This window comes from Carya illinoinensis, chromosome 2 (genome assembly GCF_018687715.1).
Source record: "Carya illinoinensis cultivar Pawnee chromosome 2, C.illinoinensisPawnee_v1, whole genome shotgun sequence".
Lineage (NCBI taxonomy): Eukaryota > Viridiplantae > Streptophyta > Magnoliopsida > Fagales > Juglandaceae > Carya > Carya illinoinensis.
In genome coordinates this window covers 3621054-3635522 of record NC_056753.1, presented here as the reverse complement: position 1 = coordinate 3635522, position 14469 = coordinate 3621054, and the positions used below count along the sequence as shown (strand labels likewise).

Here is a 14469-nt window from a genome sequence, read left to right as displayed (position 1 = left end):
AATCTTTTTTCTAAGCATGCTACTAATGCTCGGAAAAAGAGATATTTACTTTTGACATCGTTCTCGGAAGGTTTTTTCATGGTCAAGTACTTGGGTGTCCCTCTTATGGTAGGTCGAATGAAAATCTTGTATTTTGATGATTTATTGTGCTGTATTCGACGAAAATTGGAAGGATGGCAAAATAGGTTTTTATCTTCTGGTACCCGTCTTATTTTATTGAGACATATTCTTGCTAGTATTCCAATTCATTTGCTCTCCGTTTTGCATACTCCTAAGGCTGTCATGGTAGCCTTAAAGCGGCTTATGAGTAATTTTTTCTGGGGTTCCTGGAATGGAAAACAAAAGTGTCAATGGGTTAATTGGAACAATATTTGTTTCCCGATTCGGGAAGGGGGTTTGGATCCCTGAAAATTAGAGGAAGTCTAAGAATCTTTATTTATGAAGCTTGCTTGGAATTTATTGATAGGTGATTCTTTATGGGCCAATTTTTTCTAGCAGAAGTATGTGAAAATCAACATGTGACATTGGTAGATCAACGGAAAGGAACATTATTTTGGAAGCATATTGTGGGTATGATTCCAAAGATTTTAGGCAATTCTTGGTAGCGGGTGCGGGATGGTAATGTGTCCTTTTGGCAAGATCCTTGGCTAAAATCGGGAGCTCTTTTAAATTCTTGTGAAATATCGGATTATCCTTTATTGAAAGTAAGGAATTGTCGGCTTTAAAATGGTTGAGATGTGGATTTGTTACATAGATTGGTGGGGGAAACTAAAATGGAAGAAATTCTAAATTACCTTGGTGAACAAAAAGAGGGTGGAGACTTATTGATTTGGAAGCTAACTCTGAATGAGGTTGTGTTCCTCAAAATTGGCTTGAGATATTGTGTTCGTGTTCATGCACCAAAATCTGAATGGGCTACTTGGATTTGGCATTCAGCGCTCCCAAAAAAATATTCGGTTATCATTAGGAAGGCTTTTAACTTTAGCCTTATTGTTGATAGTCGAATTAGCTCGTTGGGCATTCCTTTGATTTCACGATGTGAATGTTGTACGTAGGGGTGTGTGGAATATCAAAACCATGTCCTCGCCTATGGGAGAATTGTTGCAAATATTTGGAGGTGTGTCTCTCTACAGTTCGGGATACCTTATGACTCGCAGAGATCATGATGAGCAACTATGGAATTGTGGTTTCGGCGTGCTGCTCATTCGACTCAAAAAGGTACTCTGCTTGCTCTTATTCCTATTATTATGAATTGATCCCTTTGGATGTGGAGATGTAAAGCATGTATAGAAGGTAAACGTGTTGTTGTGAGCTCTCTTTGGGGTTCAATTAAGGTAGCCATTGTATGGATGGGTGTCCGATTACGTGCTAGTAGAAAGATAACTGATGGAGACGAAAGAGTGTTAAATTATTTCTCTATTCCTGTTAAACATGTGAAGAGAAAAAAACTTCTTTTTGTAAATTGGATGAAACCAAACCCGGGCTGGTTTAAATTAAATGTGGATGGGAGTTCTTTGGAAAATCCAGATCACATGAGTGCAGGGGCATAATTAGAGATGATAAGGGGAATCTTATTTGGGCTTTTGCCAAATATTTGGGATATAGCTCTAATAATGAAGCTGAGTTCATTGCTCTTTGTTATGGTCTTCAATATTGTAAGGATTTAGATATTGGAAAAGTGGAGATTAAATTAGATTCGCTGCTAGTGGTTCATTGGTTGCAAAAGAGGAGATGTGGTATATGGTATCTTAAAGATTATTGGAAAAAGATACAAGATATTGTTGCAACCTTGAAGGTTAAGGTACAACATGTTTACAAAGACGGCGACGCAGGAGCAAATTTCTTGGCCCATCTGGCGTTTGATCAGAAAAATGGTACGTAAAGTTCATACAACGATGTGCTGCATTTGCTAAAAGGAATTTTGAAAGTGGATAAACTTGATTTTCAGGCTATTCAGTTATAGGCTTGCTTAAGGTGGTTTTTCTTAGACTTTGTGTGTTTCAGTTTAGTTGTGTTTAGTTTTTTTTTTTTGGTTATTTGCAGGTTGGCGTTAGGTTCGATGTCTTGTGTTTTGGTTTCTTCAATTTTGTTTAATTTTTTTAACACTTCGTTTTGGGCTAATTTATAACGGTTTATTGTATGTCTCCAAGTGTCCTTTTTGTTACCACAATATTCCTCCTCTATAAATGAAGATTTTTTTTTTTAATAAATTTGAAACATAACTGCTATATGGATGGCTTCTAGCTCTTCTTTTAAAAAATCTATATATATATATATATATTTTATTATATATTATAATATATTATCATTATAGTATTATATATTAATAATATACTATAATATATATATATATATTATATAATATATAATATAGTGCATTAAAACCGATAAAATTAGACCAAACCAAATCGGAAACCAACAAACCCGAACTACTAGTTTAAAAAAGAAACCAATACTTATAATCAGTTTTAAAAAATACAAAACCGATACATAATCCTAAATTTTATCCAAAATCAAACCAGTTACACCCCTAAAAACGATTAAACATGGACACGAACGTTTTTCATATTTAGGTCGTCTTATCATATTTTCGTCCGAATCTCAGTGGAGAATACCTACGTGCCATGGCATCGGGGAAGTGATGAACACATGCAGGCCGAATATTGAAAGAATATTTATAACATTAAAAAAAAAACAAAAAAGAATGCAAAAGAGAAAGGAGAATACAAGGAAAAATAACATATAATAAACATAGTCCCTTAATCAAGACGGAAACAAGGTACCGATACATCTTAATCCTTAATTTCTTTCCATTACATCCCTTCTAATTTCTTCCATCAATAGTTTCTTTTACGCTATGTTGTTAAAAATATACAATATCACAGTTAATAGCTCCTCCTGGAAACAGCCACCGCCAAGCCTTACCATGAATCCCTCCGTGCAGTTGACCGGAAGACGTTCCAACGAAAGCTGCTTTCCATTAATTCTTCCTCCGGTATGGCACTGAGTGCCATTTGAGTTCACTTGTGCAATACACTCTTCTTCGAAAGCCTTGGTTTCTTTTGATTTAGGTTCTGTCAAGAAAACTCCACACAAGTTAGAACCACACATTGAGCAATTAAGCAAAAAAGAAAATTTCAACCGCAAAGCAAACCATGAGTAAAATTGCTTTACTTTTTGTCTTTCTACTGCATCTGTGTCTATCCTTTCCCTCCAATTGCTCTTGCGTAGTTTGATTGGCCGATTTCCAACATATTTACCTGACATCAAGTAATCAATTAACATTAAGACACCAACTCAATAAATAGTCCAACCGATAAAGGGTGACTACTTGTGGTGAACAGAACATGGTCCCATCCAACTTCCACAACTCATTAAAAAATGTTAATTTCATATAAAATCATATAAACTGCTTCGATACTACCAGGACAATCCGTGACGCATAAACATTTCATTACGTGAAACGAAAAAAGAATACCTCCTAAAATAAGCAATTCCAAATCCTAGAGCTCCCAAGGGTTCATTTCAGGCACCGATCTGGATTGCAAAGTTTATCCAAATATTCCTATTTGCATCTCCATAATGCAAAACTAAGTCATGCTAAACATGGTGTAGATATTTTGACTACTCCAAGAGTTAATTGCAAAATCAGTCCTAACAGATGTGAAAGCTCTCCTTTCTAATTTTAACAAAATTAACTCCTTGAATTTACAATCTGTTGCAATTAATTCCCTCTGTCCATCTTCCATCAAATTCACTAACGGCATGGTTGCCACCTGGCAACCAATCAGAATTTGATACATGGCATATAAATGCAACATCAGCCCACTTTATTACAAAAATAATTAAAAACATAAATAGTTTTAAGATTCAAACATTAAAAAAAAAAATTACAAAAAATATTTGCAAATGTATATAAATACTTTTTTTGTGACAAGTACAAGATCTTTTATTAGGACTTAAATAGGCAAAACCCAAGTACACAAGAAGTATACAAGAAGAGCACACCTAGCTAGGAACTAGAGATAGATGCAAGGAAATCATGAAAGGTGAGAGTATCAAAATCTACGGCAATGGCCCATGTGAACAAAGCCTTTTAAGAAAAAACTATTTTCCAGAGAGCACCCTGGATCCTCAAAGTCCCAGTCATTCCTTTCCCTCGAAATACGCCAAAGTAAACATATGGGAACCATTTTCCACACCGCTACAATTTAGGGGATACCCTTACATCCCTGTCCAACTAGCTAGCAAATCAACCACCTCCTGGGCATAACCCATGCTAATCCCACTCTACTGAAAAACCCATACCAAAGGGCCATGGCAAACTCAAGATGTACAAGTAAATGATAAACTGTTTCACCACCCTTTTTATATACTGCACCAATTAATAAGGATAAACCCATGTTTCCTTAGGTTGTCTATAATCAGAATCTTCTCTGATGATGCTGTCCAAACAAAAAGACAGCCTTGTGGGTTCAAAACTGGATGTTATAAGTTCAAAACTTCGCATTCACACCCTTGAGGTCATTGGACTTGGAGATTTCCCTTTTGAATTACACAATGTCCACTTGCAGTAAATTTCTTGATGAGGACCAGTGCAACCCGGGATTAGTTGGGACTTTGATCCCTTATACCCGGTGGCAACAAAAAAAACATTAGACTACAACTCACTTTCTCAAAGAAGACCATTGTGCTACCACTGTTTCAAGGGTTTGGCCTATTAAGCATGGCTTAGGCATAGTAACAATAAAAGCATACTTTAAGGCAAAGACAATCAACTATCAAGTGCGCATTCTTTGTTAGAGGAACAATACCATTCATTTCTTTGAGGGCAGCAGCAAGGTCAGAGGGGTTGGCAAAGCTGACAAATCCATAGCCCTTGGTCTTGCCTGTCCTCTTATCTCTAACAACCTGGAGATTTGAAATATATTATTATTTTGCATGAGTAATAAAATAATCACACATTTCAGAAAGTAGATGAAAGGAAAAGAGGATGACAGGCAACAAAAAGCCACAAACTTGATAAGTTATATGCTGCGCAGGAACATAAAAGGACAAAAGAAGCAATGCACAGCCCGAACAATCAAAGCCTAATGTCACCACTCACAAGCAATATGAAATGAACCATCTCCTACCAAAAATAAAAACACGGTCAAAGTATCATAGTGTATTGCCTCAGTCCCATATCACAAGCACCTGAGTCATGATTAAAATGCCCCATATCACAAGCACCTGAGTCATGATTAAAATGCCCTTTTAAGTTCTTAGTCTTAAACCCCCTTCTCGTGTTTTGTTTTTTTTTTGATAAGTAAACAGTAGTATTAATAATAATAGGCATAGCCCCAGTACACAAGATTGTATACAAGAGATAAAAACCTATTTAGGTCGCTATAGAAGTCACAAGGAAATCATGTACATTCAAACCATTAAAATCTATAGCTATGGTCTATAGAAGTAAAGTACTGAAAAATAAAGAACGATTAAATAGCAAGGAAATCGTGTTTTAACCATTAAATCCTTCTTTTGATTTTTTCACTACCTTTCTTAGCAAACTCTACCACAATACAAATACATCAGTGGCACTAGACACGATTCCACTCCAGCCCCAAGGACGAATTTACATGGGTCATTCCCAGCCAGCCCAAATTAAGCAGCCCAACTATTATTGGACTTTTCATGCAGGATAACCACAATGTTGAAAAAGATTGGAACCAATAAGAAGAAGAGAAGACAAGAAGAAAAGAAAAAGAAGAAACTAAAGAAAAGGCAAAGAAGAAACTAAGGAGAAGGGAGCAAGAACGAGAAGAAGCAGCAACAGAGAAGAGAGAAGAGGACTATAACCTTCATCAGAACGGTGCAAGTTGCATTATTTTTCCTTCAACATCGCTCACAAATCACACATATAATTCCTCTGCTCATTGAGTCTGGAAACTCACCCGCGGTCCTTCCCCATTTTTCATAACAAGAAGCATGATGAGGAAAAAGTTTAAAAAGTATATGGGTGATGCTAGAGGAGCGAAATTAAAAGAGATTGTATATAGATTTAGAATATTGTCCTTAGGTTTAGCTTATTTTGTTGTAGAATTTAGCGATCATTCTACAATCAATACCCATATTTATTTTAACTTTAAAATCTGATAGCTTCACATTATTTACATACATAAAACCTTTTTTTGGCACCAGTTGTGCACCGTTAATTCTCTCAGTCCTCGTGACCATACGCAACTCCAATTAATCCACTTCTAATTTCACAACGCTTCTCGTCGGAAATTCTCTCCCATCCCTTTTCTCCCTCTCCTTATTTTCTTTTCTGTTTCTATCCCTTCATCTTTAGAATTTCTCTAATGGAGGATGATAAGTGTTTAACGATGGAATCAAAAACCTTCATTTTCTCGAAAAAGGGTGGTTACAGTATTTGCATGACTGAAAGTAGTAGTATACTAGTTATGTTTATTTCCTTAACTGGGACATCGGCTTTATGGGTGGAAAATATGGAAGAGGAATGCCAAGCCTCTTCCCGGCATTAATGTTACTTCATAAAACTAAGGATGGGTAACGGAGTTCTCATCATTCAATGCCAAGTCAACTCCAGGGGTTGTTTTTTGCAACTGGCTGAGTTCGGGAATGGTAGGAATGGTTTATTGGCTATCCCTAAAGGTTTGAAGGATAAAGGATGGGAAGGCTTCGTGTATTACCTTAGATAGGTTGTTTGCTCCAAAGCCTCTATTTTTTAGAATGCGAAGAGTGTAGCCAAATTATTGGTGTTAGACATAGGGAAAAGGAAGAGGAGGAGGAGGAGGAGGAGGGCCGCGGGGGGGGGGGGGGGGGGGGGGGGGGGGGGGGAGAGAGCCTGGTAGTGGGTTGAATGCGGGGATGTCCTTACCTTACAAAGGTGCCTCGTTTGCTTTGGTTTTGAGGTCTTCGGCAGGGTGTAGCTCTGTCAACACACAGGCTCGTCCATCTTGAGTGGCAGGCCAAAACTTATCTCAGGCTTGAGAACCTTCTATCTCAGGCTCGATAACCTCAAGCTCACCAACAGTCGCTCTGGCCACCTCACCGATGTCATAGAAAGAAAGGGGACAAGAGCACAAAGTTTTTCCACAAAGTAGCTAATTCCCATCAAAGGAATAATGCCATTGAGGTCCTTCATTTGGAAGGTATGGTACTTACGGACAGCGCTGATGTTCACTTTTATGTTTAGCTCCACACGGAGCAATACCATTGGAGGCCTAAGGTTGACGGGCTGGTTTTTTATTCAATTGATCAATCAAGCGCAACTTGGTTGGAGAGATTGTTTGAAGAGGAGGACGTGTTTAGAGTGTTAAGAGGAATGGAAAAAGATAAAGCACCAGGTCCAAATGGCTTCACAATGGCTTTCTTTCAGACTCGTTGGAATATGGTTAGAGAGGACATCATGAAGGTTTTTCTTGAATTGCACATGCTAATGAAATTTGAGAAATGTCTTAATGCTTCATTCATTGCCCTTATTCCTAAAAGGGCAAGGTCGGTGGAGGTGAACGACTTTCGTCCCATAAATCTAGTGAGTGGGGTATCCAAGATCATTTCAAAAGTTCTAGCTAATCGGATGGGTGAAGTCATGGGGAAGATGATCTTGAAGTCACAAAATGATTTTGTCAAAAGAAGACAAATTCCAGACTTGGTACTCATTGTTAACGGATGCTTGGATAGTAAACTCAGAGCCTGCACCCCAGGTATTCTATGTAAATTGAATATGGAGAAGGCATTTTTGATCATGTCAATTGGGGTTTTTTGGTGTATATTCTTGGTAGATATGGTTTTAGGAGGAGAATGTGTCAGTGGATGAAACATTGCATCACAAAGGTCAAATTCTCGATTTTGGTAAATGGTACTCCTACAGGTTTCTTGAATAGTTCTCGGGGCTTGAGACAAAATGACCCTTTATCTCCTTTTCTGTTCGTTCTAGTAATGGATCTGTTGAGTACAATGTCGAAGGCGGTGGTAGACTGGGGCATTATCTTAAGTTTCTCGATGGGCAATTCATCGAATAGTTGCTTAAATGTATCTCATCTTCTCTTCGTTGATGACACATTGATTCTTTGTCAATTGGATCCCGATCAAATTCGCTCCATGAGGGCTCTTTTGCTTTGCTTTGCTTTGCAACTGTCTCCGGCCTTAAGGTGAATCTATCAAAATCTGAAATGGTTCCTGTTGGCTTGGTTCATAACTTAAGTGAATTGGCTGCTATCTTGGGCTGCAATGTGTCATCCTTGCCTATGAAGTATCTTAGTCTTCCCTTGGGGGCTCCTCATAAATCCAAGGCAATGTGGGATTGGATTGTTGAAAAAATTGAATGTAAATTGGCGAGTTGGAAGAGGATTTATTTATCCAAAGATGGTAGAATCACCTTAAGAGCATGTTATCTAACCTCCCAACATACTTTTTATCTCTATTTCCTTTGCCTATAGGGGTGGCAAATAGATTGGAAAAGATCTTTCATGAATTCTTGTGGGGAGGCTTAGAGGATGAGAGAAAATTCCATTTGATTAAGTGGGATAAGATCTACACCCCTTTATCTTGTGGTGATCTTGGGGTTAGAAAGTTGAGAACCTACAATATTGCACTATTAGGGAAGTGGTTATGGCGGTATCATAGGGAAGGCGATGCTCTTAGGAAGAATATTATTGATGTCAAATATGGGAGCATTTGGGGAGGTTAATGCTCAAATGAAGTAAAAGGGACATATGGTGTGGGAATTTGAAAATTTATCCGGAATGGATGAGAAGATTTCTTCAACAATTTCAGATTTGAGGTGGAAGGGGGAACACAAATCAGTTTTTGGTACAACAGTTGGTGTGGCAAAGTTGCCTTGACGAACACTTTCCCTTCTTTTTACAGGATTGGGTTGGATAAGGATGCTTCAATGGCCAAAAACATGGACATTTCTCCTGGTTCTCTTCATTAGTCTGCGAGATTCATTAGAGCTGTCCAGAATTGGGAGATGGGAGATATTACATAAATTTATAGCGCATTATATGTGTTGAACTTAAAAGTTGGAGGGGAGGACAGGTTGCTTTGGATTCATTCGGAGAACTTCTCGGTCAAATCCTATTATAATAAGGTTATGTCAATCCATTCTACTATTGTCTTCCCATGGAAGAGCATTTGGAGGAGTAATGATCCTCTCAAGGTTCCTTTCTTTGGCTGGTTGGCCTCCCATGGGAAAATACTAACTATAGATAAGATGAGAAAGCGCAGTCCCTTTAAAGCGGATTGGTGCTAAGAGAAATGGAGAATTGGCAGATCATCTTCTTCTTCTTCACTGTGATGTTAAGGCTTTATTGGATGAAATCTTTACTCGGCTTGGTATTGCCTGGGTCATGCCTAGTAGGGTGGTAGACTTACTGTCATGTTGGAGAGGTATTCAGGGCAATCGTCAAATAGCGGTTGTATGGAAGATGGTGCCTCTATGTCTAATGTGGTGCACTTGGAACGAAAGGAATGGTTGCTGCTTTGATAATAGGGAACGTTCGATGGAAGGGTTCAGGAACTTTTTCTTTTATACATTGTTACTTCGCTTCAGCTATTGTATTTAACGGGATTAGGTTTAATGACTTTTATGCTGTTTTTCACAGCACTTAGCTTGTAATTAGGTTCATCTCTCGTATACTTCCTGTGTATCTGGGCCAGGCCTAATAATGTGGATCGATAAATTCTTTTTACCTATCAAAAAAAAAAAAAAAAAAAGTTCACCCATAACCAGTTTCAGGTTCATGCATGACAAAGAGGGTGTAAAACAACTTTGTTTACCAATCAAAATATATATATATATAAGACTACGAAACCTAAGGTGTCTGCTACTATAACACCCTAATGAAAGGCCAAGTCACATGACCTATACTCCAAAAAGACTAGTCAATTATACAATTGGAGCCTCATTTTTTTTTTATCGGTAATCAAGTTTTATTCATCATAAAAGGGACAATTGGAGCCTCATTAGAACAATTATGCAAGAACTTCTCCTTTCCAAGCAATAGGGGATCCTATACACCACCTACGGTTGTCCTTATCATATGATATCCCCCCCCCCAAAAAAAAAAAGTTCCCAATGTCCTCAATGGGCCAATCCATTGTAGATGGCAAAGCTCAAGTCCTACATTTTTTGTTGGATAGATTCTGATACCATTTGTAAGATCACAATGAAACACCCAAGCCACATGTCTTATACTCCAAAAAGACTCGTCAATGATACAATTAGAAGCCCATTGGAACCATTATAAAGAGCAAGAACTTCTCATTTCCAAGCAATGTCAGATCCTATACACCACCTACCCATATCCTTATCATATGGAGTATCACATTTGACAAGAAATTAACGAACAAATACCAACACCTTAAGTTCAACTAAAACAAAAACAGTGAACAAGCAATAAAATAAACTACTGCATTCAATTTGCAACTTGCAAAGCTACAACGAGGTTAAATGTCTAACCCGATGTTGAATCATAGACAAGACCTACCTAGCAAACATGTATCAATAACTGATGTGAGCACTTCAAAGAAAAATCTATGAAGAAAATGCAAGTTCACACAACAAAGATTACTGAAAATAATTGCAGTAATAGAATGAAATAGAAACTTACTTTAGCCATGTTAAAGGAAGGGAATCGTGAAAATGCTTTTGAAAGAACATCATCATTAACCTCATTACCAAGATCTCCACAAAAGAGGCGATAATCATCTGCAAAACACCAACACAATTAAAAGATGTAAGAGATGTAATCTGGCTACAATAAGAATATCTATACTAACATAAAAATCTTGCGGAGTAAATGCAAGCAGTGTAAAACACTCATCCAAATAAAGAACAAATGAACATTACATTCTTTAATGGGGAGAGGGTGTGGGCAGAGAGGAGAGGAAGGATTTTCTCCACGAAGAGGAGACCCTCCTACCCAAAATCTCTATAAAAGTAACAAAACTTTAAAAGGAAAAAGCAAAAAGATAATTAAATACTTAGAAAAGAAATCTCAAGCACCTAAATTTAAGATGGGGAGAGCTGTCATCATTCAAGAACACATGAATGGTCAGACTCATCACAAGCTTTTAGATTTTGGGAATGCAAAGTTAGCATGCTCAATAGGAGTTATTTTTTAGACAGTATATTTGAGTACCTTCAGTTTTGCAAGACATGTTTTAAAATTAAATTAGATTCATTGCTATGGTATAACATTAGATGTTGTCCAAGACTTTTTCTTTCATCCAAAGGCTCTTTTTGGTTAATTTCCACTTCTTTTCTCGAATTTTCATGTTAATTACATCAACACCAGTTATTTCCAGGATAGAGATATGACCAGTCAGCTTAGTATCATATTTCACTGGTAGGATTACTTTTTCCAATAAAAAAATCAATATATAATTTGAAACAGGTTGAAAGCATTAGTTTAAATAATAAAAACCGAATTAATCCATCCTTCATGTATAGCCACTTTTACTTAGGGGATGTTTGGAAACATGTTTCATCTCATCCCATCTAATCTCATCTCATCTCATTTCCTTTCCAAACAATATTCAAACAAAAACATCTTCAAACTAATCAGTACAGCTTTCTCAAATTTCCAAATAAAAAACAATTCAACTTTTTCAAAAAAACAAAAATAATATTAACGATTGGTTTGATTACACAAAACCAAACTATCTCATCTCATTCATCTCATCTAATCATTACATCCTTTTCAAATTCCCACACAAAATATAATAAATAATTCAACTTTTTCAAATCCCAAAACAAAACTAAAATTAAAAAACTATATTATAACATATTTTATTCAATTTTCAACAAAACATCTCATTTGAACTGTGTAAACAAACGAGGCCTAAAATATTATATTCTAATAGTATTTTATAATATTTTTTATTCAACTTTCTTTCTCTCCTTTCCCAAAACCTACTAAATACTTAACCCAGACTATCTCACTACTATTCATAAATTATCTTACTACTATTCACAAAATTCTCATCTCATCTCATTCCCTAAGCATTCCTTTATAAAAACATGCAATTAGACATTATTCCATGCTATAACGGAGCACTCTTTACAAAACAACCCAACCAAATAAATATTACTAGGGTCATGCCAATTTTATAAGCTGGGATGCTGATAAATAAATTGATTAACTAAACAAGGTAATTGAACAAGAGAATGGAGAAATAATTAATACTTTCTGGCCACTCTGCAAGTGTTGGGTCCTCCCATGTTTGGCCAGCAGCTTTACGAGGAACTGCTTTCTTCTTGGTCTCTGCTTTGTGCTCAATCTCACTGCTTGCAAGAGCAGCCTTTACACTTTCCAGTGCCTCTGGTGTAATAGTCTGTGCATCCCTTTGAAACAACTGTTGGGCCTGTTCAAAAATGCTAAAACAAATTATAAACATGCAAACCTTACTTAATATTAAAAAACAAAGATCGGAATCCACATACTAGAAATATCTCATATCCCAAACAAATGTTTTCGTTTTTAGGCTCATTTTGGATAGTTAGAATATCTCATTATATCTGAAAATAATAGTGAAATAATTTGAATTAAGATATTTTTTATTAGGTTTTGGAAAAAGGCAGAGAAAAAGTTAAATAAAAATATTATAAAGTTAAAAAATTGTTTGAATATATGTTAGTGTATGTAAGTATTCCCTCTTGTATACCCCATGTATTTGGGCTATATCTATTCTTGATAATAAATCTCTTATTAATTATCAAAAAAAAATTGTTCGAATATAAAATTTTCATATTATTTTTGTTTTGAAATTTCAAAAAGTTGTATTATTTTTTGTGTTTTATTTGGGAGTTTGAGAAAGTTATGATAATTAGGTAACGATTAGATGAAAAAGTTAAAAATTTAAAATTAATAGTGTTAGTGTTTGAGTGATATTTGAGAAGGAAATATCTAAGAATATCTGAAAATATATGAGAATACTTAGAATAGTTGTGTTGCCAAACAAGCATTTAACCTTTTCACTTTCTTTATGTTACAAACAAATTGCAAGGTCCCATCTTCAATAAGTACTTTCACGTTATCTCTCTCAGACAAAATGCTAATTTTATTTTCTATTTATTAACTTTTTTATTGAGAAACTAGCATTCTTTACAACCATAAAATTGCTTCCAGTAAATTTCTTGCGTGTTTATGAGCCTGTACAGTACATACTTCAGGATGAATCTTCGAAACAAACAAGCCAATCCAATAACCCTAACTTTCCACTCAACCCCAAAATAAAACTCAATATTTCTGAATCTTCAAACAAACAAGCTAACAATATTAATCAAATCCTAGCAATCCGCATAAAAATTCTCACACAAAAGCCAAAAAAACAGCAAATCACATATTACAAATAATTTATGTAGATTCAAAGACACCCTAACACCGAAACTAAGCAAAGTAACTAAAACCCGTATCACCAAAAGGAAAAGTAGAAGGTTCAAACCTTAAATAGGACACATAGACGTTCACAACATTCATGTCTGAGAGAGAGAGAGAGAGGCAACCTGATGGTACTGAGGGAGGGTGTAAACTGCGGGGGCGGGGGCCGGCGCCGGGGCGGCAGGGTAGACGGGGGCCACTACGGGGAGTGCAGGGCCCACACTGGGCGTGGAGTACTGAGACAGCGTCGTTGCGGCAGATTGCTGGAGATGAAAGGGCATAGGAAAATAGGAGCCCGTGGTGCTGCTGCTCGTTGCGTTCGAGTAGTTAAATTGGGACGACGACATGTTTTGGAAGCTAAATCGAGTCAGAGAAAAGATTTTGTCAGCGGAGTCGGATTAGAGAAGTAATCTCAGGAATTATCAAGGGGCTCTATGTGGGTTTCTTGATCAATTACAAAACCATAATAGCATGCACATCAATATCAGATTTTCAATACACAGAGCAAAAGGGGGATTTCCAATCCATAAAGTTACTGTTGACATTTTAATACCTGCGGTGTGGAGTGTGCGGTGTAGTGTGGATAAGGACCGTGGACGTCGACTTGCGGCGGAGGAACACAAGTTGCGGCGGGACGGATCGCGCAACACGAGCACACCGAATTTCGATGGAGCAACAGTAGCTGCGACAGTGTGGAGCAACACGAGGCTGGAGCTGTGACGGCGTGGAGGTAGCGTCGGCGCCGGTCGTCTGAGTTCGGAGACAGAGTCACAGAGAGCTAAATATTTTTAGAGATCTGAGGGAAAGTTGAAAGGAAACAGGCTGAAACAAAGGGGTGGTGAAAGTATTTTAAGGCTAGGTTTGGTACTAGAAACTTCATCCATTCTCAAGATATTCTATTATTTTTTATTTATTTTTTATAATTATTTATTATTTTTTATTATTATTTAATATTTTATTATTACATTATTATAATTTTTTTAAAGCTTTTCATTATTATTTATAAATCTATCTTATATCATTTCTTTATTTTATTTTTTTTAAATTTTAACATAAAATATTATAAATAATTTAA

At 36.6% G+C, this 14469-nt stretch overlaps 1 protein-coding gene across 1 annotated transcript; it reads right to left on the bottom strand.

Annotated features, from left to right (window-relative positions):
• Nucleotides 1–2736: 2736 nt before the first annotated feature.
• On the bottom strand, nt 2737–14248 carry LOC122297405 (RNA-binding protein 42). The gene is made up of 7 exons (XM_043107457.1): nt 13948–14248; nt 13520–13751; nt 12201–12378; nt 10623–10720; nt 4815–4911; nt 3175–3260; nt 2737–3074 (listed from the first exon to the last, which is right to left on the bottom strand). The coding sequence occupies exons 2-7, from the start codon at nt 13739–13741 to the stop codon at nt 3021–3023; spliced, it is 735 nt and encodes a 244-aa protein (XP_042963391.1). The 5' UTR covers nt 13742–13751; nt 13948–14248; the 3' UTR covers nt 2737–3020.
• Between the last annotated feature and the right edge of the window lie 221 nt (nt 14249–14469).

Excerpts from the sequence above, each read along its gene's own strand:
- LOC122297405 (XM_043107457.1), bottom strand. The coding sequence starts at position 13,741 with ATGTCGTCGTCCCAATTTAACTACTCGAACGCAACGAGCAGCAGCACC. Across the intron at positions 12,379-13,519 it reads CCCTCCCTCAGTACCATCAG|GCCCAACAGTTGTTTCAAAG; the intron begins GTTGCCTCTCTC and ends ATTTTTGAACAG. Across the intron at positions 4,912-10,622 it reads CTTCCTTTAACATGGCTAAA|GTTGTTAGAGATAAGAGGAC; the intron begins GTAAGTTTCTAT and ends TCAAATCTCCAG.